The following is a 25,064-nucleotide window of genomic DNA, read 5'->3' on the forward strand; positions in this document are numbered from 1 at the left end:
TCCATGTTCGTCAGGCTGGTCTCAAACTCCTGACCTCAGATGATCCGCCCACCTCGGCCTCCCAAAGCGCTGGGATTACAGGTGTGAGCCATGGCGCCCAGCCTCAGAGTTGTTCTTTAATTGGACTTCAAGTAAATTTTGTTTCTACTTGGTGAATGAGTATCACTCCAGGCATTAATCTCTCTCAAAAGACACAAAGGTTCCAGCTACATATACTCTTAAATGATATATACACGTGTTATACTTATTTATTTGTATATGTTATGCATTTGTATGTGTGAGTATGCATTTGTGTGTGTGTTATGTATTCCTAGAAGATACCATATAGTACAGACATTACTACAAACTAGTATTTTAACTGCAATACCAAAAGATTAGGAGCATGCCACTGTTTTTTTTTTTTTTTTCTTTTTTCTTTTGAGATGGAGTCCTGCTCTGTCACCCAGGCTGGAGTGCAGTGGCATGATCTCAGCTCACTGCACTCCAGTGAGCCAAGATCGCCTCCTCAGTTCCAGCAATTGTCCTGTCTCAGCCTCCCAAGTTGCTGGGACTACAGGTGCACGCCACCACGCCCAGCTAATTCTTTTTGTATTTAGTAGAGACAGGGTTTCACCATATTGGTCAGGCTGGTCTCGAACTCCTGACCTCAGATAACCCACTTGACTCAGCCTTCCAAAGTGCTGGGATCACAGGCATGAGCCACCGTGCCTGGCTGGGGTGCGGGGAGCCTAATTCTTACGTGTCCTAAATTATAATGTCTGAAGATCCATGGATTTTTAGGATTACTAGCACTTGCGCAAGTTCTTCCTGAACCTCTCATGGAATGATCTTAGCTTCAGTCCAATTTCACAAAAGCAAAATTTACTCTCAATATTAGAGTTATGAGACCCAACATCCAACGAGGGAGAAAGCAAGCAAAATTACACACCTCCTCTCCCAGTTTTTCTTGCAGTCTAAATTTTTATTAAGATTTGGTAACTAAATATAAGCCATATAAATATGGAAAAGCCAAAGTATTGTGAATCCTTACACTCCTACTGCACAGTTAAAACACAGACGAAATATATTTTGACTCTAAGATTTCAGAATGCAGAAAAGTTGGTCAGCACTTCTCATCCTAACTGCCACTAACTAGCTGGCAACTCAGAGCTGCTGCCCTTGTTAGACTAAGCTTTATCTCTTCCAGATCTCATTCTGCAACTGCTACTATGCCACCTTTCTTTCTTCCACTAGACTACTCGAATTAAAGCAAACAGAGTTTCAACAATGAGCTAAGCTCAGAGTAGCCTTCTTTTCAGCATTAGAACGAATTAGCAGGCAGAAAAAGGAGTGTTTATTAAATTAACATCCAAAGATACATTGAGTTACACAGAAAGTCCAAATATAGCTGTACGTATAATGTAATGACTGATTTTAATTCTCTCACAAAATTATGGGGACATGCTTAAAATATTCAAATGTTATCCTTAAAACATCATTTAATACAGCAACTGTAAAATCTTAAGAAAAAGAGATGTTGAAAGCCAGTCTCAAATCAAACATGCATTCTCTAATATTTTCAAAAACTTCAAACTGTAAGAATTATGAATAATAACTGAGAAGAGACCATAGTGACATTCACCTGTCAGAAATTACATGAGGCTTCCATTTTCCACTTCTGAGATAAACTAGGATCATACTGCGAAGATACTGTCTTATTCTTTAAGCTTAAAACAGAGAAGACTTTTGCTTGACTTCCACTAGGATGTAATGGTTGCTGACAAATATATTCTGTCGGTTTACAGCAGTGATTCTCAAACTTTAAGGTGGAGAATCACCCAGTTTCTGGGCCCTAAGAATGTATATTTCTAACAAGTTCCCAGGTGATGCTGGTCTGCTTTCTCCTCAGTTTAGGGTCCACTGTTTGAGAACCACCAGTCTGTAAGACCAGGTGGGGAAAGGGATAAATTGAAGGAGTTTACTGGCAAGGAACTGAAATTACAAATCTGCAATTTTAAAAGCTAAATAATTTAAACTCAAACCAAACATTTTACCTCCCACCCATCTGTAAGTATGGAAAAGTTTTACTAAGGTAACTCTTTTACTCCAAGAGTTTACTGAGAAAGTATCACATTGTGGTCTAACAAAGAAAAGCCATACAGCTTAAGAATACTTTATGGCAACTCTTTAAACTCTGGTTGCTAAACTGTAATGATATACCATAGACGTGAAAAATAACCTTAAACAAATAGTTTAGAACTTTGTTCAATGCCATATAAGACAAATCTCCCATATAATCCAGGCTTAACTAAAAACAGCTGTTTAAATTATTGAATAAATTTCAACATGCGTGTAGTTAGGTTCAAAAAAAGTGTAGTGAGGCAAAAAACCTTCAATGAGCTTACAGAAATAGGATTTGACCAGTGGTTTTCACAGTCATAAAAGACAAGAGCATCAAATGGAAAAAGATAACAGAAATAAAATAGAAATACACTTAATGTAACAGGCAGGCAGGGCTATACTATTCTTTCTCTACGTAAATACATTACCAATTTTAAAAGCTTAAGGAAAAAAAAAAGATTAAAATTAGACCTACTAAAAGTCAAGACCAATCACAAAAGAGAGGAGCAGAAGAACCTAAAAAGACCTAGTCTATTTTATTCCACTGATCCTTATAATCAATACCAACATAGGCTACCATCAGGTAGTTTTGAAGATTCAAACTGAACATCAAGAGAAGGGCTTCATGCTTTGTGGATATTCAAAAACATTTATTTAACCAAAGAAAACAGCTGAAAAAAAAAAAAACAGTCCTTAATTTCTCACTAAATTTTTGCTTAGTTAGCAACAGTGAATTTTAGCAAATGTTACTGCATACGAAGTAATTCAATTCTGCATACAAGTTTCAAATTATTAACTCAGGAAAACTTCTACTTCAAGTATAAGGTTACTGATCTCCTAGGTTCATCTCACAGTATTTATTAAGACATAATTTAATCTTACCCTCAAGTCTCCTGTGCCAGGAAAGTATTCCCCGTATTTATGGAATGATACCGTCATTACACGATCTGTTGTATAAAAAGCTTCTTCAACACCATCACCATGATGAATATCTATATCAATATATAAGACTCTCTGATGATACCTGAAAACAAATCCGTAAGTTTTTGGTTTTTTCTTTAAAGGTTATAAGATGGGAAGAAGCACCACAAATTCAGGAAACCTATTTTTGAGCTCTAGCATTCCAGGATGTTTAATCACCTTTTACATTCAGCCTAAAAGGCTATTCAAATATCTGAGGTTTGAGCCTTAGGTCTTTAAATACCCACTTATGGCCCTATGTAGGTTAAAAAATACATATTTACTCTTAGTGAAATTTGTTCTATTCCACATGCTTCAAAAACATAGCACATATTTCTAATATATGAAAAACTGAAGATTATACCATACTCAAGATTGTGACTTTAATTAAAACACCTCTGTAGTAAATCTTCAATATTATAAAATAGGGATTGGGTAACTATAGCTCATGGCCCAAATTTGGCCAATTGCCTCTTTTTTCAGCTTTGAACTAAGAATAGTTTTTATATTTTTTAAATGGTTTAAAAACAAAACCAAGAGTATTTTCTGACATGTGACAATTAAAAAATTCAAATTTCAGTGGCCATAGAAAAAGTTTTACTGAAAGATGGCCATGCTCAATTGTTTATTACCCATGGCTCCATTTGAACTTCACAATTGGTTAGCTGTGACAGAGGCTACATGTGGTACTCTCATCACTTCAAACTGGTGCTTGGAACACCACAGATTACAGTGACACAGTTGTAACTCAAACACAGGTTAGGAGCCACATGAGTCACCATATCATGACATTTTGTTACCAGTGCATACTCATGTCAAAATAAGGGGGAAATGGATTTCTCATGTCATCCTTTTGAAGTACAATGAAGTGAGATTTTGTTATTAGATGGCATTGTATTTATTATGTAATGGTGCCATAGCTGTGCTAAATAAAACAATACAATGTAAATTGATATTTCCAGACTAAGCACTCATAAGAATATTCTCATGAGAATATAAAGAGCGTATAATAGTATAGCAAAATTTCTTCACAAAATTAAAAAAGCAGAAATGAGGCTGTGATCAAGTTAAAGTTTCTGAGTGGCTCATGTGTTAGATAAGCAAGGAAAGCTGTGCACCAAGTCAATTTATTAAATCATGTTTGATTACACCACCCAAAAAAATTGTTTCCAGAGAAATTAAAGTTGTTTAAAACTATTAGCTGAGTGGGCAAGAACTTGCTCAAAGAGTTGAAGACACTGGAACCAACATCAACAGTCAATTAAAACACAAGACAAATGATTGCAAATGATTTTCCTTTGCTCCTAATGAGCTGACAAGATGTTACACTGATCCTGCTCAATTACTGTTTATTTGAGGAGTCAGTATCAATTTTCAGTGACTGAAAAATCAGCCTCTATGGATAGCATGCATGGAATAACTACAAGCAAAAAACACCAGCTCAGTACAATATAAAGTAGAAGCTGCTAAGATGTGTCATAACTGAGGGCAAAAAATAACATTGCAAATGTCCAAATTCATAAGTACCTCTACAGATCTCTCAAACGGCAGCCACAGCTAAGGAAAAATAACTCCTGCAGCAACTCAGAGATAATTTTATATCCATCAGTAGAGAACAAAGCCTCATTCAGATATGGAAGTTAGGCAGTTAGACTAACTCAATGGGTAAATAAATTTCCTTAAACACTGGTTTCAAATTTTTGTCTTCAATTTAAAACTTACAAAATACTAGAACATAAACTTCCAAGGTCATTGTCATTTTTTATTAGTTGAAACTAACTAAAATGAAAATTGCCAAACTACTTTTAAAAAAGGATATTTAATGGGAGTTTTGACATTTATATACACTTCTAATTCTTTTTTTTTTTTTTTTTTGAGACAGAGTCTGGCTCTGTAGCCCACTCTGGAGTACAGTGATGCGATCTTGGCTCACTGCAACCTCTGCCTCCCAGATTCAAGCAATTCTCCTGCGTCAGCCTCCTGAGTAGCTGGGATTACAGGCACGTGCCACCACGCCCAGCTAATTTTTGTGTTTTTAGTAGGATGGGGTTTCACCATGCTGGTCAGGCTGGTCTCAAATTCCTGACCTCATGATCCACCCACCTCGGCCTCCCAGAGTGTTGGGATTACAGGCATGAGCCCCGGCACCCGGCTTTTTATACACTTGTAATTCTTTTTTTAAGGCAGGGTCTCACACTGTTGCCCAGGCTAGAGTGTAGCGGCAGGAACATGGCTTCCTGCAGACTCTACTTCCTGGGCTCAGATACTCCCACCTCAACCTCCTGGGTAGTTGGGACTACAGATGCATGCCACCACATCTGGCTAATTTTTTTCTTGGCAGAGACCGCCCACCTCAGTCTCCCAAAGTGGAGGGATTACAGGCCTGGGCCATAGTGCCTGACCACACTTCTAACTCTTGCCCAAATTGAAGATTTGGGCAAACTTCCTGCATTTCTTCATGGTTTTGTAATGAATTCCCAGAAAATTCACCATTAACTATTTCAACCTATGGTTTACCTGATTTTTTTTTAAGCCACAGACTTTTATTGTGTTTCAATGAAAACATTTTATCACTGAAAAAAGTATCAATATAAATTAACATACTTTAGTAATTCAAGGATGGCAAGCACAATATCATTAACATAACAGAATCCTGATGCTTCTGATTTCTTAGCATGATGTAATCCTCCAGCCCAATTAACAGCCATATCAGTCTGTTGTCGGTTTAACTTCACGGCTCCAGCTAAGAAGTAGAAACAAGGCACACTTTTTAAACATTTAACATAAAAAATTAGTACAATGAGACGAAAACCCTCCAAGTGTATGCCATGCATAAGAAAGAGCTTAAAATCATAAAACTTAACAGAAATCATCTATGACACAAATCGGAGTTTCTCCTTAGAAAAATATTCTCCCAGAGCTGCGCCCTGAGATTAAATAATGGTTTATGTGGATGGTGGTAGTAACAATGATAGCTAGAAGACAAGGGGGATGAAAGAAGTCTGTAAGTGAAAAATGTAAGTTACAAAAGTATTTAAGTCACAATAACAAAACAGAGGTTTGAAAGTAAATTGTACTGTACTATAAACATACTGATTTCCTTTTGTTATCGAAATTCACAATCATTAAAACTTCTGCTTTATACAAATAACCTGGAAGATACATACCAAGTTTAGAACAACTTTTAAATCTGATTGTATTAGCACTTACCAACTGAACCACCAGTTGACAGTTGACAAAACTCAAAGAGTCCATCAAACACTGGACAATCTTCTCCAACATTAACTGTGGAAGATGGATTTCATTAATTTCAACATACTCTGCAAATCAATGAAAGCCTTTTCTTACAAAAACTATTTCCTACAAATACTTTTCTGCTTGATGCAATCATCAAACATACACTTCACAGTGTAATATAAAGTCTACAACTTTAAAATATATTTATTGTTTTATCCAAGGTAATTACAATATTATCTGTGAAAGATCATCATCAAATCTCATCAGGATTATCTGTGGAATATTTCTGGTCTATTAACAAGAACTCAATAGTTGTCTATGTACAACAGTTCTTATTTAATTAAAACACAGGCTTAAATTTTCTAGGCCTTTCCCCTTAATATTACAATAAGTTAAACATTCTAAAAGTAACTTCAATTGCTTTATGATTTACTTTCTTTAAAACTCCTTAAATACGTATTAATATCTGTAACTTTGAAATGCATGTCAGGAAGTTACTAAACCAAAAAGATGTAACAGCTGGTTGCCTATTCCCATGGCTAATCTTGATCTTGAAAGATGGTAAGAATTAACTAGGTTCATGGGAGCCAAAATATAGAAGGATACTAAAGACAACAAGGAAAAAACATATACAGATAAATGACACAACATCACACATTTAGTTCCTCAGTATTCAGAGAATGAAGGGGATATGGCAGACATATGTAACCCTTTCTTAGCCTTTCCCTATGCCCTTGAATTGTAACCTCTTCAAGAACAAGGGTCCTTGTTTTATATATTAATATCTTTGTACATCCTTAAGTCACAAGCACTATAAGAAATACATTTTAATTTCTTACTGCTCAGATAGATCATAATCTTTTTTTTTTTTTTTTTTGGAGACAGTCTCACTCTGTCGCCCAGGCTGCAATAGCGTGAGATCGACTCACCACAACCCCCAACTCCGGGGTTCAAGCAATTCTCCTATCTCAGCCTCCTGAGTGGCAGGATTACAGGTGCGCGCCACCACACCCAGCTAATTTTTCTGTACTTTTTTTAGTAGAGACAGGGTTTCGCCATGTTGGCCAGCCTGGTTTCGAACTCCTGATCTCAGGTAATCCACTCACCTCGGCCACCCAAAGTGCTGGGATTACAGGCGTGAGCCACCACACCCAGCCAGGATCATAAGCTTAATATAACTCATTATTATGCAGGTTTTAAATCAATCCTGTTATGTTGTTTGCCCAAGGGCTACCCATGCCTCTTTTGCGTCTAAGTTGGAAATTTCATTGAAAAAAAATAATAATTAAATACTATCTGTTCTAATTATATTGTAGCATTATAACAAATCAAACAAGATATGGTAGAAATGTATATGAGGTTGTAAATATGAGATGTCTAGCACCTACACTAATTTAGTATTATAATCATCACTGAAGTCAATCAATACAAACACTAATGAGAATGAACTTCAGTATCAAGCTTTAAGATACTGTTCCAATAATTTTAAGTTGACTTTTGCATTCTACCTTCAAGCCAATTTGTTACCAATCTCTCAAAATAAAATACTTTTAACCTGTACAAGAAAACATTACGTAGAATCAAAAGCTTCACTAATATCTCAACAAAGAAAAAGAGATGTGTATTATAGTCCAGGTTAACTGAAGTACACAAAAAGAAGACAAGAGGTATATGTCAAGCTAAGGCTAATCAAAGTGTAATCTTGTTTTTGTTTTTTGAAGCAAGGGAGCAAGGGAGTGAGGTCTCCCTACCAATATGTATTTACCCAAAGTTACCAGGGGAGCAAACTAGGAATAGAACAATATCCAAACAGCAGTTTCATGAACCAGTAAGCTTCACATAGGTTTGTTTTTTTTCTTAAGTAGCTTTAGTAGCGTTACAATGACTTTTCAAATTAGTAAATAAATAACTGTAACATATTAGACCAACAGGAAAAATATTCAGATTTGGATCATTCGAAGCTCCTAAAAATACTAATTTACATTTATCAATGTGAAAATACTTTTTACTTAGAAACGTACATCTCTGCATCTGCTTACTATACTCAGACATGTTATCTGGTCTTATTGACCGCAGAAATTTGATATACTCATCACTGTGATATTTTGTCATTTCTTCGGCAGTGGCTTTATGGGGCCTCTGTGAAGAGAAATAAATGTCAGAACTGTGGAATTACAACTGGTTATATCAGTATTATCAAACAAATATACAAATTCTCCTAATGGTCCCCTCAAAAGAACTAAGTCTACCGGAACAAAATATATAAATTCCAAAACCAACCCAAACTTATACATGTGTTTTAGAAAACAGTAATCAATTTCAAAACTAATTCAAACTCCTTTAAAAGCATTACACAGGCATATCAACTATGATTTAATCACTCCTTATTTTAGTGGAAATAGGTCGAGTAAAAAGTCAAATCCATATGTTCATAAACTCTACTTTCTCTCCTTTTCCATGATAAAACATCCAGTGATTTCATCAATGAAATCACTCACTAAACGAGTTTTCAATTCTAAATCTTTGTTCATGACCTCTCGTCCTTTCTTCTATCCTAATCTTCTTTGTTCTGAAGAGCTCAATTTCACATATGACACAATTCTTCCACAAGACTTCCAGACTGAGTCTTATTCTAACTTCCCCTCTTCTCTAAATGTCTACATGTAACTGAAAATTCACATATTCACATATACTGCCTAACATTAATTGCTTTAAATATTTATTTTCTCCCAAAATAATTGTTGTGTCTGTATTTGTTTACACATACCCTCATCTTTATCTACAAAAACATTAAGGCAGCTGTTGCACTTGTGTTATCTGTACTATGCTTGGCCACTAACACAGTATTCTATATGTATTATATGCCCTGTAAATATATGTGGGATTAATTTTATGTGTAATTATTTTGTAACAGCCGCAGGTCAACTCTTTTCAGTAGCACAGTCAGATTAACAATTATTGTAAAAAAAAAAAAAAAAAAAAATACTTAATATGCCACACTGGAGTTGTTGCTATACTGAGTTGTTCTCCAGAAACATGAAAGTCTAGGGTAGGGGTAACCTTTTTAAATGCTTAAAGGAAGATGGAAAAAAAAAAGCTATAGTTCCCATTCTTATACATCTCTTAAGAATAAAACAAAAAGTTTTTTAAGCAGCACAGGCAGGTTACCAATGATTGTAATAAAAATAGTTAATATGCTATACGGAGTTGTTCTCTAGAAACATGAAAGCCTAGGGTATGGGGAACTTTTTTAAATGGTTAAAGGAAGACGAAAAAAGAGGCCATAGCTCTCATTCTTATTCATCTCCTAAGAATAAAACAAAAAAAGAAGTTTGTTTTCTTCCAGATCTTTTCATCTGCTAAATGCCCTCAAAAGGGGAATAACAAAGCTTCACAGTAGCTAAAAAAAAAAAAAAAAAATCAGTGCTGAATATGTATCAAAAGGAATACTCACATATATTTCCATTTTTCTGTATAAGCCATAATTTAACAACAAGTTATGGGTCATGCGGATTCTATGAGGCTTCATGGGATGACCCTGTCCATAATAATAATTTCCAATATCACCTAAAAGAGAAAAGACACAAACTAAACAATACAGACAAGAGACTCTCCATGAATTATTTCAATTTATGTATATCTATCATTAGAAGGCATTTACTACTTAACAAAATATATTTAAAACCTTAGTAACTTAGATTTTGCAACTTTCAAACTGTATCAGATGACCAAGATGCTATGCACACTTTCATCAGCTGAAGACTCCATTATTACACACTACATTTATCTGTAGATTAAGGAAAGCAAGCTTTTCTGATTTTTAGTTACCCCCAGTTTTTAAAATTTCTGTTCCTTGAAGTGATGCCTGCTTTCAGTATTCTCTGGCAAATTCAGATGCTTATGGTAAGTTCTCTGAGTTTTACTGGTATGATTTAAAATGTTTTCAGCAAATACTGCTTCTTGGATGCGTTGCTGGCATTTCAGAAATCTCATCACTGGCGTTTTGCATGTTAAAACACACTGTGTCCATATTAAGGCCCATCAGGGAAGTTTTGGTAACTGAAATTTAGGTCCTAAATGAGGTTTTGCTCCGCTAAGACACAGCATGACATTTTGCAAGGTGATAAAAATACTGTCTCATTCTTCATGACTAAAAAGTTGTAATTCCTAGCCTGTCTTTTTAAATGGCATCTTATATATCACAACGTCTTTAAACTTATGCATAAGATTTAAAAGAGAAAATAACACCAAAATCACAGACTTTCATCAACTAAATTTCAATAAAATTAGTACTTCTAGGTAAAGCTCCAGTGTTTCTTGTAATAGTAAATAACAAGAAGTCTCTTAAATATATAAAGTCAACCCTCTATATCTGTGGATTCAACCAACTGAGGACTGAAAATATTTTTAAAAAATCGATGGTGGTATCTGTTGGCAACACGTATAGACTTCTTTTCCTTATCATCTTCCCCTAAATACAGTGGAACAACTATTCACACTGCATTTGCATTGTATTAGGTATTATGAGTAATCTAGAGATATTTAAAGTGTAAGGGAGGATATGCATAGATTATATGCAAATACTATACCAGTTTATTTAACGAACTTAAACATCTATGAATTTTGCTATCTGTGGAGGTACTGGAACCAATCCCCCACAGGGTCAGGAGAGTCAAGCTATTTTAATGGTTTGAAGTCTATCATTTCAACATAGATTTATACATTACAATAAAACCTAGGATAAAGAATGCAATTTATCCACTAAATCTTTCAAAGTCCTCCCTAAATACACCTTTTGTTTGTTTAATGGAAACAACCCCAAAACTTTTTTGTCCTCTCTTCTACATATTTGATAACAGTCCAGGAGAAGCAATCAGCTTTTACAAAATCCATGCGTCTAATAACACAAATATTTGCTTTTGTTGATATCATACTTCTAATTTTACCTAACTTCATTTTCAACACAGCTCTCTTCTCAAAACAATTCATATACACAAGGTCTTTTAAAGGGAAAGTCACCTTTTTAAACGCAGGTGCCAACAAGGCTAAGAAACAATATAGACTTTAGCAAAGCAGGGCCATGGCCCTTTGCAACATTCCTCTGCAATTATAATTAAGAGGCAATGAATGCAGAAAATAAACTACCTATTAAGAAAGAATCTACCATAAAGCTCTACCTTACACCATGACAATACAAGGGATATACAGTTCCTTGAAAGCAGCTGGTCTCCTCAATTCTTAGATATGGAAAACCCACTAGTGTTATAAAGCATCATGTAATTAAGTTAATACAAGGGAAGGCATTTCTTAATTATCACTACTAAAGAAATCATTAAAGTAAAAATAAAGTCTAGTCTTCACTAGAAATGCAGATTCTATGAGCTTTCATGGGATGACGCTGTTCATAATAATTTCCAATATCACCTAAAATAGAAAAGACACAAACTAAACACTAACTTCCATCTATCTGCCTCTGTGTAAGAATTACCCAAATGAAATGTCTCTAACATCTACCACGTCATAACATCAAATACTCTAGTTATGCGCACACTGAAAATCCAGTGAAAAGCCCCAGGCCCCAATAATTGGAGACTACAGTAGCAATTTCTGAACAAGTGTATTTGGAAAAAAAAACAAAAAACAAAAAACAGTAATTAACACTTGTTGAGTGCTTACGAGAAGGTACTATTCTAAGTACTTCACATGTCTTTTAATCTTATCAATAAACTTATGATGTCGGTATTATTACATTATTCCTATTGTATAATAGGAAAGAAGGATGAGGAACAGACAAGTCAGGTAATACTGCCTATGTCACACAGCTAGCAAGTGAAGGAGCTAGATTCAAACTCTGGCAGGGCAGCTCACAGCTTATGTTCTTAAGTAGTAACACGGAATGCCAAGGGCACTTATAGATTCACTAGAAATGGCAGGGTGAAGGCTGAAAAAAAACAGACATAATATGAAATATAAATATTTTAAATAAAGGCTTTGGGTCTTGGTTAATTTAAAGAAAATGAACACAAGAAACTATGTACCTAATATATCAGAGTATTTACTTTTTACTAATAGGGTCCTCAAATTGTATACGAATATGCATAGCTTTCAACAAGTTTTTCTGTTGAAATTTAGGGACCCCAGTCCCACAAAGAACCTAAATGATACATGCATACAGGGCAGCCAAGCTACAGATAATTATTTGGTTAACCAAGAACTCTTCTGGCTGGGCGCGGTGGCTCACACCTGTAATCCCAGCACTTTGGGAGGCCGAGGCGGGCAGACCATGAGGTCAAGAGACTGAGACCATCCTGACTAACACCGTGAAACCCCATCTCTACTAAAAATACAAAAAATTAGCCGGGTGTGGTGGCATGTGCCTATAGTCCCAGCTACTCAGGAGGCTGAGGCAGGAGAATCACTTGAACCTTAGAGCTGAGATCGTGCCACTGCACTCCAGCCTGGGTGACAGACAGACTCTGTATCAAAAAAAAAAAAAAAATTCTTCTAAAATACAAAGGGGTTATAAAATAACCATCTCCAACTTTTTCCCACTAATTCTGTGTCTCACAATTCTCTAGATGGCTACTTTGCAGGCATCCATTTTTTTTTTCTTTTTGAGATGGAGTTTCGCTCTTGTTGCCCAGGCTGGAGTGCAGTGACGCAATCTTGGCTTACTGCAACCTCCGCTTCTGGGGTTCAAGTGATTCTCTGCCTCAGCCTCCCAAGTAGCTGGGATTACAAGGGTCCCTGACCACATCCGGTTAATTTTTGTATTTTTAGTAGAGACGGGGTTTCTCCATATTTGCCAGGCTTGTCTCTAACTCTTGACCTCAGGTGATCTGCCTGCCTCGGCCTCCCAGAGTGCTGGAATTACACACATGAGCCACTGTGCCTGGCCCACTTTTGCATGAAGCATAAAAAGGCTAAGAAGTTTTAAGACCCTACAATTTTTATTCATCATTTACATGGTCAGTAATGTATTAACAATTTGGGCATTTTAAACGTTACTGATTTTCGTCAAAATACAGATTGATTATCCCTAATCTGAAAATCTGAAATCCAAAATGTTCCAAAATCTGAATTTTTTTGAGTACCAACTTAATGGTCAAGCAAATGCTAACTGGAGCATGTCAAATTTTTTATTTTCGAATTAGGGATGCTAACTGGTAAATACAAATATTGCAAAACGTCACCAAATCTGAAATACTTCTGGTCCCAAGAATCCAGATAAAGGATACTCAACCTTTACATAAAAATACTTTACCAATAAAATAAACATCCAGAAAAATCAGCTCAAGGTGGTTCCTTGAACACAACAAACTTTAATTGTCAATGCAAAGAAATTACTGTAAAGAATTATTTATCTGCAAACTTACAAATTGCTCACTCTTCAAGAAGCTAACAGAATGGAAGTGTCTACTAAGGTCCACAATCTCTTATCCATATTCCTTGAAATTAGATATGTTTCCAATTTTACACTTTTTCAGATTTTGTAGAGATATGGTACACCTAACATATATTATGTAATAGCCTAGAGTTTGGGTGGCATGATATAATCAAATACAAATATTTCTGCGGCAAAAAAGTGTGAATATTCACAGTATTCACAGTGGAATAAAGATCATAAATAGCCTCACATTGATTCAGGTTAAGATTTTGATTCCAAATGAGTTACCAAAATTTTTTTCAATTTTCAGGTCATTTTTGGGTTTCAGAACTGTGAAATGTACCTTTAGACCCAAAGATAAGTTGACTGTAAAAAAAGACTCAGAAAAAAAACACAAAAAAAGAAAAAAGTGTATTATTTTCGTCTTCCAGACTGCTTAGCCCACTATCCATTTTTTATACATATTAACACATCTTTAATACATATTTCAAGGAAGTCACTTCTCCTGGAGACATTCGGAGCCTTGGCTTCCATAATACCATTTTCTTGGATTTTACTCCCAGCCCAAGGCCACTCCACCATCAACCTTTAAAGATCAAGGGTTTTCAGTTCATCCATTCATTTAATAAATCAAGAGCCTACCATGTGCCAAGCAGGTACTGTTCTAAGTGTTTGGGTTCATCAGTGAACAATAGTTCTGCCCTAAATTCTCTTCTCTTGGGAGTTAAGTCCTGGGACCCGTTGTCTGTCTATGCTGTATCTTTTTCAGTCTCAATACTTCACCTGATATAAACTGAGAAATCCCAAATTTCTATGTCTAGACTCTCTTCTCTGGATTATAAACTCACAGAGGTTAACTCTCTTCTCAGTCTTTTCACTTGAATTCAATAAGGATCCCAAATACAAGATGTTCAAAACAGCTCTTTATTAGTATTCCCAATCTTAGTCAGTAAGTACCACATACCACCTACCTGCTCAATCCAGAAACTTACGAGTCATGCTTTCTCTACCACCATCCACCTCCAACTCCATTTCTAATCCATCAAAAAGTTCTACTGGTGTGAGGCCCAAACCTCTCTTAAATGTGTCTATTTCTATCTAAAATGCAACCATTACATTTTATATGGACTAATACGCATTCCATTCTTGCTTCCAGCCTATATTCCACATCTCCTTACCAATTATGTGAAGAGAAATAATTGCATTGTATTTGAAAAACTTTCAATGGCTTTCCACCTCTGGGTAAAGTCAAATTTCTTACTACACAGTTTTGTGCAGTCCCACCTTTTACTGACTAACATGAGACTCCACATTTTCCTCATTTTCCTTCCCATTAAGTGCACCAAGTTCTATTAATAACTATCTGGCTTTGCTATTTGTAATACCTTATGTAGTAACTCTTTTTAAGGCTGGCCCATTCTCTTCCTTCAGGCCTTCCCTTTTCTGATTACCCTATCAAAGGTCCCCTTTCTTTTACTTTTTTTTTTTTTTTTTGAGACAGAGTCTTGCTCTTGCCACCCAGGCTGGAGTGCAATGGCATGATCTCGGCTCACGGCAACCTCTCCGCCTCCCAGGTTCAAGCGATTCTCCTGCCTCAGCCTCCCAAGTAGCTGGGATTACAGGCACCCGTCACCATGCCCAGCTAACCTTTTTTTGTATTTTTAGTAGAGACATGCTTTCGCCATGTTGGCCAGGTTGGTCTCGAACTCCTGACCTCGTGATCTGCCGCCTCGGCTTCCCAAAGTGCTGGGATTACAGGTGTAAGCCACTTCACCCGGCCCCCTCTCTTACTTTATACCTGCAGTCTTTTATTTCCTTCTTAGGACTTGAGCAATCTTTTGTCTATTTGGCACACAGTAGGAACTTTAAGCCTATTTGATATGTCTGAACCCAAAGCTGGCTTAATGAACAAATAACTATAAGCAGACTGCTACTGAAATACAGAGGAATAAGGCTTACTAACCGGTACAAAAAAGTTCTTAGACTTATCTGAATTCTTCCAAGTTTAAATTTATTAACATTCCCTAAGAGATGCCTTCTCCAATCCCAAGTGTTTTCCTTTAAGGATTTGTCAACAGAAGTATTTAAAGTTTTTGTTAAGGATTTTTGTTTGTTTGGTAGCAGAGGAAACTCTTTGAAAAGGAGAAAAGAAAAATAAAGATTCCGGATGTTGACCTCTCCTTGGACATTAAAACTAGAGTCAATGTGGAAAAGGAAAAGTGGTAGACTGCACCAAACAGAAATGTGAATCTGTTTTCATCTAAACAATACAAAAAATGCCAAAATGCCACCCATCCTACCTAAATGTAGTCCAGAGGAGTTCCAAGAATTAGAGGGAACGTTATATGAAAGTGTTCTAATAAGGAATTGGCTGGGCGCAGTGGCTCACGCCTGTAATCCCAACACTTCAGGAGGCTGAGGCGGGTGGACCAACCTAGGTCAGGAGTTCGAGACCAGCCTGGGCAACATGGTACAACCCCGTATTTACTAAAAAATACAAAAATTAGCCAGGCATGGTGGCATGTGCCTGTAATAATCTGAGCCACTTGGGAGGCTGAGGCAGGAGATTTGCTTGAACCCGGGAGTGGGGTGGAGGTTGCAGTGACCCGGGATCACGCCACTGCAGTCCAGCCTGGGAAACAAGAGCAAAATTTCATCTCCAAAAAAAAAAAGTATAAGGAATTAATCATTTCTTCATTACTAACTCCAAAAAAAAAGCTACGTTTTTAAACGTAGTTGGCGAAGATACAGACACAAGCAAAACAGACAGACTGTCCTAATGAAGCTTATGTTATAGTGAGGAGAGACAAAGTTATATGGTACAACCGAAAGGAAGAAAAATAAGGCAGTAACAGGGACTTAGGTAATAGGAGAAAGCATCTCTGATGAGGTAAAATTTGAAAGAAAAGAGAAGCAAAAGATTTCTGGGGGAAAGAGAAGTACAGGAAAATTTCAGTTTTATTTAGTCACATTTTATTGTGTAATTAGTATTATTGGTATTTACAAACTGCTGCTGTAATTAATTTAGCACTTATTTGCCTCCAAAGAAATGATTACCTATTTCACGGATAATAAAGATTTATACTACAGCTAAGAATCTATGCAGTTGTATTAAAGGTTATTCTGCAAAAGACTTCGGTACCACTCCTAAATACAAGTCTAAGAAAATCTGACAATCGTTGACTGCCAAGTAGAATTTCTATAATTTGCTAAAGAAGTACATTGGGAGGTATCATCTTGGTAACTTTTTTTTTTCTGAGACCGAGTTTCGCTCTTGTTGCCCAGGCCAGAGTGCAATGGCACTATCTCGGCTCACTGTAACCTCTGCTTCCTGGGTTCAAGTCATTCTCCTGCTTCAGCCTCCCAAGTAGCTGGGATTACTGGTGCCTGCTGCCGCACCTGGCTAATTTTTGTATTTTTAGTAGAGACGGGGTTTCACCATGTTGGCCAGGCTCTTCTCGAACTCCTGACCTTGTGTGATTTGCCTGCCTCGGCCTCCCAAAGTGCTGAGATTATAGGCTTGAGCCACCACACCTGGTCTAATCTTCACAACTTTTATGTTTATATAGTTTTATCTGTATACAGTCTTTGCTTTTTTCTGGACCACTTGTCTCCAAATCTGATTATGCATCCCTCTCAGAGTAGTAAAAAAAAGAAAAGCACAGAGCAATTAGTGTATAGTTACATAAATTAGGTATATAAACCCTATTATACTGTATACACCATAAAAACAGGCACTAAATATATTTGGCCTCAAGATTAATTCAAAACAAAGTATAGTTAAACATGTCTAGATGAAGTATTAAAAATGTGAGTACTATAACTAGAGCCTAACACAGCTTGGCTGCTAATTATATTTAAGTAGAGAAAAATCACATCGTTTTAAGGCCCAGAAGGGATCTTAGTGACTATCTAATTAGCTGTATCATTTTACAGATTGTTGATGATCTTCCAGTGTATAAAGAATGAACATGATTTAGAAGTATGTTTTTGGGAATTTGGAGGCATGGGTCAATAGCTACAGTCACAGAAGTAATAACTTCTCTTACTTTTCCTCAAAGGTTTAAGGATACCTAATCCATCAATGTCTGAAGGTTCCCTTGGGACCAACACTTCAGTGACCTAAACAGTTACCTGAAGATTACATAACGTGTGCAGAGAACAATATGTATATCTTTAAAAGTTCTTTCATTCTCTACTAAAAAATACAAAAAAAACTAGCCGGGCGAGGTGGCGGGCGCCTGTAGTCCCAGCTACTCGGGAGGCTGAGGCAGGAGAATGGCGTAAACCCGGGAGGCGGAGCTTGCAGTGAGCTGAGATCCGGCCACTGCACTCCAGCCCGGGCGACAGAACGAGACTCGTCCGTCTCAAAAAAAAAAAAAAAAAGATGCAAACAGCCTCAGTGGCAGACATTCTGTGAGGCCAAGAGGCTCAGTGTGCCTAATAGCCCCAGGAAGCCTAAAGGTAGGATTCCTATGGTTATAGAATTTGCTACTTCCCTCCTTTTTCTTTTTCACTCACTTTCTTCCTTCTACTTCCTTTACCAAGAAGTTAAAACCATCTAACCTAGGCTAGCAAATAATTCAGACCCTATTACTACAGATATAACCCATTCCCAATCCAATCCATGTTATATACCTTAAAGTCACATAGGTATAGAAGCTCCTTTCCTTGCATTCTTTTCTCACAATAAAAAAAGAATTAGTATTGCCACTTTTATAAGCTGATAAAACAGTGTTCTCTGGTAATAAAAATGTAAGTTTTTGGATGAAGTCAGCACGCTATCACATATTAATAATTAGCATAATACCTATACAATTTAATAATCTCTGCAAAATATTTTAACTCCCACAAAAATTCAGATTATGTGAAATATAAGCAACTAAGAACTCCACTTTAAAAAAGTGAGTCACAGACAAAAGACAAAATAACCCACCAGAGATTTCCAAACTATCAGCTATTCACTTGGTTGCTGGCCATCAGGTAAAGCAGGTGGATGGGCTACAATAAAGTGTTATATTAAGTCATAATCACAAGACAAGTATTTCCACCCTACTTATCAAGCTTGCATCCTTCCCCGGGGACCAGTGCCTGCTCCCATTCACACAACAAAGATCATCACAAATGGGCCCAGGACAAGAGAGCTGTTCAGAAACTGCTACTCAAGTGTACGCTCCTGGTTCTAGGGTTCCACTGTAGTGACAAGAAATTACAAGCAGCTTGCTTCATCAGAGTCCATCACTACCAACAGCAACTGACAGCTTCCAGAAGAACCTCAGTACCACTTTCCCTACCCAAAACCTTTCCTCTTTACTCCAAGCCCTGACAAGGATAAATCTCTAAACTTTATAAACAAGGTAATTCTACAAATTAACTTATACACAGGGTTACTTCCTTTCCAATTTGATCAGGGAATGCAGGGCAAGAATAACCCAAAATATGCAATGTAAATCATGTTGCAATTAAAATGTATTTCCATCTCCACCCCTCCACGATGGCATAATTTCAAATCAATTTATGTAACACATATCTGGTCCTCTGAAAAACCATTTTTTAAAAGTAGGGTTATTATTCTGTCCTAGCTATCGCAGATCAGACAATTCAGATTTCTTCTGTAAGATTTCAGATTTTCTCCAAATGACATAGGTGGTTATTTTATATGCAAGAGTCATTAAAAGATTAATCCTTTTTAACTAAAAAGAGATAGTACGGCCATTTACAAGTTAAAGGCAGATTTATTCTAAGCTGGTGCTCTAGGGTCTTACCTCTCTAAGATACTGTGATTTACAACACACCAAATGTAGGAAACAGCTTCCAAAATTTGTATTGCTTCATACAAATCAGGACTCTCAGGTCGAGGAGCCTAGGATAGGTTCTCTGTTCAATTTTGGAATCCCTTTTCTCACGAGTAACCTACTAGAAACTATTTACCAAGCCTTTGTGAAATCTGTAAAACAGGTTACTACTCCATTGAGCAAGGAAACACAGGAAACAGGATTCGAAGATTTAGTATTACTGCTCATACTCCAAATTATAGAATGCTTAAAATTAAATTATCTGACTTTCGTCATTCACTACACGGTGAGCTCAAATTTACCTTATTAGAATATTTAGTACTTCTGCACTTCTCCCACTTCTCAAAGTTTTCCCACACCAGGACGCCCACCACCTAGGAACAGCCTTTGCAAGATACCAATGCTCTCTAAATCCCCAAAGCAGGGTCGACTTCCCGATCGAACAAAGAGCAACAAAGAAGTGGGTGGTAACCACCTCTCTCAGAGGCGAGCCAGGGCCCATCGAGTCTGATCTACAACACAAGCAGTAGCAGTTCCACCATCTCCCTACCACCTCTTACTTCCTGCGAAGGCTTTCTGCCTGAAACTGGAAAACCCGAACTATTATTGAGGAAGTGGAGCCCTTCCATTTGAATCCTGAGAAAGAGGCGCTCAAAGAATCCAGCGAACAAAGGAGAGGGTTGGAGCCCACGCAAAACATGGGTGTGATAAAGCCACATGCCAGACTTGAGCCCCCAGCCTCAGTAACTACTCTCCAGCGCCCACCCGGGAGGAGGGGTCCGGGGAAAGAGTGGAAGCCGACCAAGGAGAAGACGCTCCGGCCAGACCGAACGCAGGGGAGGGGAGGCGAGCAGGCGAGGAGGGGGGAAGGGGACGGGAGGGGCGGAGCTCTCGCGGCCGCGGGGCTTTGTGTAGAGTCAAGGCCGGAGTAGAAATTTTGCCTCGCGGGGGACGCGTCGAGGGGATAGGAAGCCTACGCGGGGCACCCCAAACCTGCGCTGCCACCAATGGTGGGCGGGAGAGAGGAGAGAATGGGCCGCCCCCTTCCCCGCCACCACCAAGGCGGGGTAGGCCGGCGCCGTCCCCAGCAGCGGCCACCTTCGAGGCTGCGGACGGCACGGACGACACTGGAGAGGCAGGAGACAAGCGGGGCAGCCCCCGATTCCCGCCCGCAGGAGCCGCGGGTGCTGCGCGAGGAAGACGGTCTCGTTCTAACCGCGCCGGGCCGGGAACGGGTTAAGATGCGGCCAAATGTCGGTCCCTCCTCCTTCCCACCCCTCAGCTCCGGCGCCCACTCGCGACGGCGGCCGCGGAACCCAGCGCCCGGCCCCGCGCGCCCACCCGGACACCGGCCCCGCAGCTCACCGTCGTAGTAGTAGCAGACTTTTTTTTTGCCGCCTCCTTGACTGTACGCCATGGACTCCCCGGCCACCGCCGCCTCCGGGCTCCTCCTGCTGCTGCTGCTGCTGCCGCCGCGGCTCGGCCGGGAGAGAAAAGGGCTAAGGAAAACGTGGGGGCGGTAGTCCCGCGGGGAAGGGCAGGTCGGTGGGAGGAGAGGAGGGGGCGCCGGGAAGGCTGAGGTGCCGAAAGCTCGGAACCGGGGGTGGCAGCGGCACCAACTAGCGACACTGGAGAGGGGAGGGGGCCACCAAACCACCTCCGGAGGCCGCAGGGAGGTGGGCGCGCCCACTGCGGTCTCCGCGGGGGAGGAAGGGGCACGGCTGGAGAAGGGGGCCGCTTCGGGCTGGAGATTAGAGGCCCTGTTAGGGTGAACAACCTGCGCAAGGCGGCGCCATACACAGTCTTAAAATGAGGAAGAAGACAAGCTTTCGCTGCGCAAGTAGATCCAGGGAGCGTGCAGCCGGGTGAACGTTCTCCCCCCTCAAGTCTGCACGCAGTAGTTGCGCCTCTCTCCGAGCCTGCGCAGTCGGCACCTCGTAGCCTTGGCGGTCTGGACCGCTGGTCGGCGTCCCACGCTGCTCCCCTCCCCCACTGCCGCGAAGCTCCCGCCCGAGCCGACCACGTGCCGCGAGCCCGGCGGGGAGAGCCCACTCCCGCGCCCCTTCCGGGCCCACGACCGCGCCGGGTTGCGGCCCATCGCCCCAGTGCCTGGTAGCCTAGTTTTCTCGTTTGTCGTTTGTTCATTTATTTATTTATTTATTATCATTATTATTGTTTTGACCCGTAATGGGTATGAGGTATAAAGAGACCTATTACTGATGTTAAGGGGAGAGGGTACCGCTCGGGTTTTAATAAGCAGTTGTGGAGCTCATTTATAAGATACAGTTCTAAGCACTTGCATTTGTATTTCATTGATAATCTATTTATACTATTCTCATTTAAGGCTCCCAACAACTGTAGGAGGTAAGTGGTAATTCTACTCCTTCATCATAGATGGAGAAAGATTAAGGAACTTGTTCTTACTGCTCACTGATATGTCTGGAGGTTTGCACTCATTCTGCAAACTCCGTGCACCCTTGCTGTTCCACTCTGCAGCGATGCTGCTGCCTAGACACTGGAAGATTGGAGCAGAAAGACTTTCGAAACTCTTGGAAGTTATGAATACATGTGTTCCTGTGTTCAGTAAATACACATTTATCAAGCACCTACCTTAAGCCAGCCACCTTGCAGGTGAGAGCTAGAAGCTAACAGCCTATTTCATAGCACCCATCCCAATTATATAATTTAAGATTCCCCCCTCCCCGGCAATACACACCTATTTTAAAAAAAAAAAAAAAAAAGGCTGTATTGATGCTGGAATTTTAGAGCCACTACCAAAAATACCCTTTTTAATTTGCTATTTTACTTCAAAATCCCAAAAGTGTTCATGCTTAAAGCAGCAATTTTTCCCAACCTCACCCCCAAGAGATTTAGAAAAAGTCCAGGGTGGCCCCTGCCCTCCCTCTGCCCCCTCCTCTGTATTTTTAACAAGACCCCAGGTGACTGATGAAGTTGCTAGAGAAATTACGGTGAGTGAAACACTGGCCTAGAGGTAAAGTTAATTGACCTTCTAAGTTGTGCTCTATCAAGTACAAAATCAACTTGGAAGATTCTGAGAACAGAATAAGTGAATTTAGTAGAAGTGAATGTTCTTCCCCAGGGCAAACACAATAAAGTCTGAAATGACACTTTGTTTCCTTTGGGAAGACTTCCCTGACCCCTCTCCAGCCAGGACTGTTCTCCATTCCATGTACCTTGTATGCTGTAGCTCAACACTTAACTGTGTTGCAGTAGCCCACAACTTGTCTGAATGTCCCACTATGAATAGAGTGTCATAAGTGAAGGGACCAGGTTTATCTTGCATATAATAGTTTCTCTAGTGCCTGTGACTTAGGGCAAGTCACTAAAACTTTTTTTGAATTGCCTTATCTGTAAAATGGGGCAGTATTACTTGGAGAGTAGTATTGAGAATCTCAAATAAGAAAATTAATATGGAATACTTTTTAAAAATGAAGAACTATATGAATAAGGGATTATTAGGATTGCTATAATAACAGTGACAATTACTAAATTACTCTTTGCATCCATAGCACCTAACATTGAACTTGTGAGAAGAGCCTGGACATATCTTTTGACTGGCTGAGAAACTTGTTTATTATTTAATAATTTAAACCAATAGAAGCAAGTTATATTACCTTTAGAAACTGGTGTGGGAGAAGGATTTTTATCCAATGATAGGAGTTGGCCAAAAGAATTCTGTCTATAATCTCTACTATGTTAGCAGAGCTAAAAGTGGCATCAGTTATTGAAACCCATTGATAAGCTCCAAATTTCATTGACCACATTCTAACTCTTCTGTATCAAAGCCTTTTAAATATGGAGTTTTAGACAGCATGCAGTAAAAGGAAACCAACTGAAAGCATGGATAATTCATAGGATGCATGCATAGTTAAGGACTGTCTTTTTCCTTAAATTGTTTTTCTTTAGTTTCTGCTCCATCTCTAGGTGCTTATTTTTTCAATCTTGAAGATATTTAGTGCTTTGAAATTGTTCAGTAAAATGATCTCTTAAACATAAATGATTATTTAAGAATAGGACTGTTAAGAAACTGATGGCCTCAGCTTATGCTAAAAATTAAACCCTGCTGACAACTGCAGCAGATAGTTTAATTTTTAATTCCTGTAAGAGAATTATTCATATAAGCTTATTTCTACTCTAAGGAAATTTAGGTTTCTTAGTGCTAATTTTGTGTAGCAATTCCATACGGTGATACAGAAGGTAGAGAAGTACAGTGGCACACTAGAGTGTTGTCGTAAACTCAGACAACCTCAAGCTGAATTCTGGTCTTGTAAGCATGGTGCCTATCTTTACACAGTACTACAAGCTATAATTCATAAACCTGAATAGCAACATCTAACGAGAGATTATAGTACTTTTGAACTGTGCATTTGTGTAACAAAATTTCAAATTACCCATTTACATTAAAAATATATTTTTGAACTATAACTTATCTACTAAATTACTGTTACATTAAACCTTTCAAGGCATTCATGTTACACTGTTAACTGATTAATGCTTTGCAGATGACCTTGGAAACACTATCACTTTGATCTAATCCACCTACTTGCTCAAATTTTCTAATTTTTATACTCACACTGCATCTGAGAAAATTAACTTGTTAGTGTCTCCTGATCACCTTACATGTGTATCTTAATTTTCTTAATTCTTCCTCTTTACTATCTTAGTGTTTTGGTTTGTTTGTTTTTTTTCTTTAAGACGGAGTTTCACTCTTGTTGCCCAGGGTGGAGCCCAATGGCGTGATCTCGGCTCACTGCAACCTCCTCCTCCCGGGTTCAAGAGATTCTCCTGCCGGAGCCTTCGGAGTAGCTAGGATTACAGGCGCCCTCCACCACCCCAGGCTAATTTTTGTATTTTTAGTAGAGATGGGGGTTTCACCATGTTGACCAGGCTAGTCTCTAACTCCTGACCTGGTGATCACCCTCCTCAGCCTCCCAACGTGCTGGAATTACAGGAGCCTCCACACCTGGCCTCCTATCCTAGTGTTTTTAACCTTCCTTAAAATCTAGTCATCATTCTTCTCCACCTACCACCAGAGCTGTACAGATGAAGGTGGCATATGCATGTTGTGACCATGGGGTGGAAAGCCACATGACAAGAATAGTGGAGCAGAAGGATAGGGACCTGGGTCCTTGATGACCTCATATGTAGCCATTCCAGACCTGGACTATGCACTTCCTGGACTGTGGTGACTTGCAGGAAAAAAAAAAAAATGAAACAAATAAAAAAATACGTTTAGGTAAACCACTGTAGTTGAGATTTTGTTATATGTAGCTGAATATAATCCTAACTCATGCAGAATCTGAATTAGAAGTTAGTGGTTTCTCGTAATTTCTCCCAACTACAGGCTTCCCTTGGGAGACAGTTTTCTGGGTTTCTGAATATCTTGAGAACAGAGGTGCTGGCTTTGTCTGAAACTGTGTTTTCAGTGATGTTTGTGTAGTGAACAGCATTCCAAGATAGAGAAAATGACTCCCTCTGGAGAGAAGAACAAGCATGATTACTACCCATTATAAAAGAATCAGGTTCTCTTAAGTACTAGACTGGATTGGACTGGACTGGACCAT

General features: G+C 38.8%; 1 protein-coding gene across 2 annotated transcripts in view; it reads right to left on the reverse strand.

The window, feature by feature from the left end:
* The window catches only part of HDAC2 (histone deacetylase 2), a 30,982-nt gene extending 9,620 nt beyond the window's left edge, over positions 1-21,362 (reverse strand). Inside the window, exons 1-6 of one of the 2 annotated variants that reach the window (XM_011935038.1) lie at positions 20,845-21,362; positions 9,752-9,864; positions 8,319-8,436; positions 6,271-6,345; positions 5,665-5,803; positions 2,983-3,124 (exon numbers count right to left, since the gene is read on the reverse strand). In XM_011935038.1, the coding sequence (XP_011790428.1) occupies positions 2,983-3,124; positions 5,665-5,803; positions 6,271-6,345; positions 8,319-8,436; positions 9,752-9,864; positions 20,845-20,896 (639 nt within the window). In that variant the 5' untranslated portion in view covers positions 20,897-21,362. Of the gene's footprint in view, positions 1-2,982; positions 3,125-5,664; positions 5,804-6,270; positions 6,346-8,318; positions 8,437-9,751; positions 9,865-20,472; positions 20,707-20,844 lie in introns of those variants that run through there. The other variant, XM_011935037.1, reaches the window with a different exon arrangement.
* Positions 21,363-25,064: the final 3,702 nt, after the last annotated feature.

This window comes from Colobus angolensis, unplaced genomic scaffold (genome assembly GCF_000951035.1).
Source record: "Colobus angolensis palliatus isolate OR3802 unplaced genomic scaffold, Cang.pa_1.0 Scaffold14, whole genome shotgun sequence".
Lineage (NCBI taxonomy): Eukaryota > Metazoa > Chordata > Mammalia > Primates > Cercopithecidae > Colobus > Colobus angolensis.